This window comes from Olea europaea, chromosome 10, assembly GCF_002742605.1.
Source record: "Olea europaea var. sylvestris chromosome 10, O_europaea_v1, whole genome shotgun sequence".
Taxonomy (NCBI): domain Eukaryota; kingdom Viridiplantae; phylum Streptophyta; class Magnoliopsida; order Lamiales; family Oleaceae; genus Olea; species Olea europaea.
The window spans coordinates 39,647,019-39,648,865 of record NC_036246.1 but is presented as its reverse complement, the minus strand read 5'-3'; the positions used below and the strand labels follow the sequence as shown (position 1 = coordinate 39,648,865).

Here is a 1,847-nt window from a genome sequence, read left to right as displayed (position 1 = left end):
ATAATTTTTCTTCCATTTCATTTTCAAAATTTTTCCACTAGTTTAGCTTTTCCCACAGATAATCTCTTACTGCAATGGATACATTCTTTGAGTGCGATGCCCGTGGAGCTTTTGGAAAGCAACTGTATATGATATACTTGTTGTATACTCAGAGAAATGGCTCACAAGTTTTTTTTTTTTTTATCTAAACAGCAAATTTCTTTGTTTATGCCATGTATGCTCTTGTCATTTGTTGGTTGCAAAGCAATTTTGCTAACAAAGGTTTCATTTTCAGCTACTGAATGGGTGAAAGGGAAACAAATGGAGGAAGTCCTTTCCATTAAGAATACGTAAGTTGGATACCTTTATTGATTCTATCTAATATCCCAAGTTATGTATTTCCTTTTGGATCTTGTCTAGTAACTTAGAGCTTCTTGTGCTAGTTTTGATTGCTTTATTTATCCTTTACATTGTCCATTTTGCAAAGTCTCCTATAAGATTTTGTATATTCATGTTCCTATTGTTTTCAATTAGATTCTCTTTATTCTTAGGTGATCTTAGCATTACCAATCCTGTGTATAGTGAAAAAAAATAAAAATAATAATCTTAATTCTGCTCTCCCCTATTTTTCTATTTATTGCTTTCACAGCTTCACTTAAATTGTTGTTGTTAGTTGTTCTTTTTTAAAATTTGTAGTCTTTGTTTTGCAGTTCTTTAACCTAGTGTATTACATGTTATTTTCTTTCAAACTAAAAGCTCCAAAACATGCTTGTGAGAAATTGTAAATTGCAAGAATCAGCAGAATCTCTCTGCTACGAGTCTTGAATAGATAGATGAAGTTGGGAGATAATTCTGTGGTATGACTTATTGTTACAGTAAATAGAAGATTTGAAGGATCTGGCTGGTTGCAATTTCTAGTGCCCTTTTTGTAGTCTGTGCTGATTTTATTTATTTTTTTATTTTCGAGTTATGTTCTCCTTGGGTTGAGAACTTTCTAAAGAAAAATCTTTCGATTGCTTTTGATTTCTGTTCGTGTATTAAGGATCACGAGACATGGTGTAAGAAAGAAATTTGAGGATCGTATCTTCAAGGTTTCATTTTTCAGGATGTGATTTGACATGCATAATGTCTCTGATCTGAGTGGCGAAGTAGATAAAGTGAAAAATATGACTGCAACAAATAATGTAGAGAAACTATAATATGGTAATGGTTATCTTGTTGCTTAAGTATTAATTACTGTTGCTATTTCATGGGACATTCACTTGAAAAATTGATTGTCCCTACAAATATTTCTTGTCTATTATGCAATCTTCAGAAGTTTGTTGTGCATATTTCTATTTTGCAAATGTGCGTTTTAGGTGGTTGGTGTGGTCTATGCTTGAAACTATTTAATTTTCTAAGAAGCTTATCTCTAATTTAGCTTCAACTTTGCCCAATAATTTTTTTTTCTCGATGATATTGACGTTGTAGGGAAATTGCAAAGCATCTTTCACTTCCACCAGTGAAACTGCACTGCAGCATGCTTGCTGAAGATGCAATAAAGGCTGCTGTGAAAGATTATGAGACAAAGCGTGCAAAACCAAATTCCAGCGAAGAGGCAGCACCTGTGGAGAAAGCTGCTGATGCTTGATGATGTGTTTGTGAGGACTACCTATATGTGAGGTGTCATAGAATGTGATTAAATAATGGATTGAAGTGTACTTCCTTAAAGGCCTTTCTTTTTATTTTCCTTTACTCTCTGCCTCCCTGTAATGTTTTCAGGACATATGCAAGCGAATGTAGATACAGCCTTTTTTTTTTTTCTTTTGCTTTTTAAATTGAATGTTTACTCTTTGGGATGAATTTATTCTAGCATTACCTTTTTTTTT

General features: G+C 33.0%; 1 protein-coding gene across 1 annotated transcript; it reads left to right on the top strand.

Annotated features, from left to right (window-relative positions):
- The first annotated feature begins 141 nt into the window (after positions 1 to 141).
- Positions 142 to 1,847, top strand: LOC111402209 (iron-sulfur cluster assembly protein 1-like). The gene is made up of 2 exons (XM_023030372.1): positions 142 to 329; positions 1,450 to 1,847. The coding sequence occupies exons 1-2, from the start codon at positions 157 to 159 to the stop codon at positions 1,607 to 1,609; spliced, it is 333 nt and encodes a 110-aa protein (XP_022886140.1). The 5' UTR covers positions 142 to 156; the 3' UTR covers positions 1,610 to 1,847.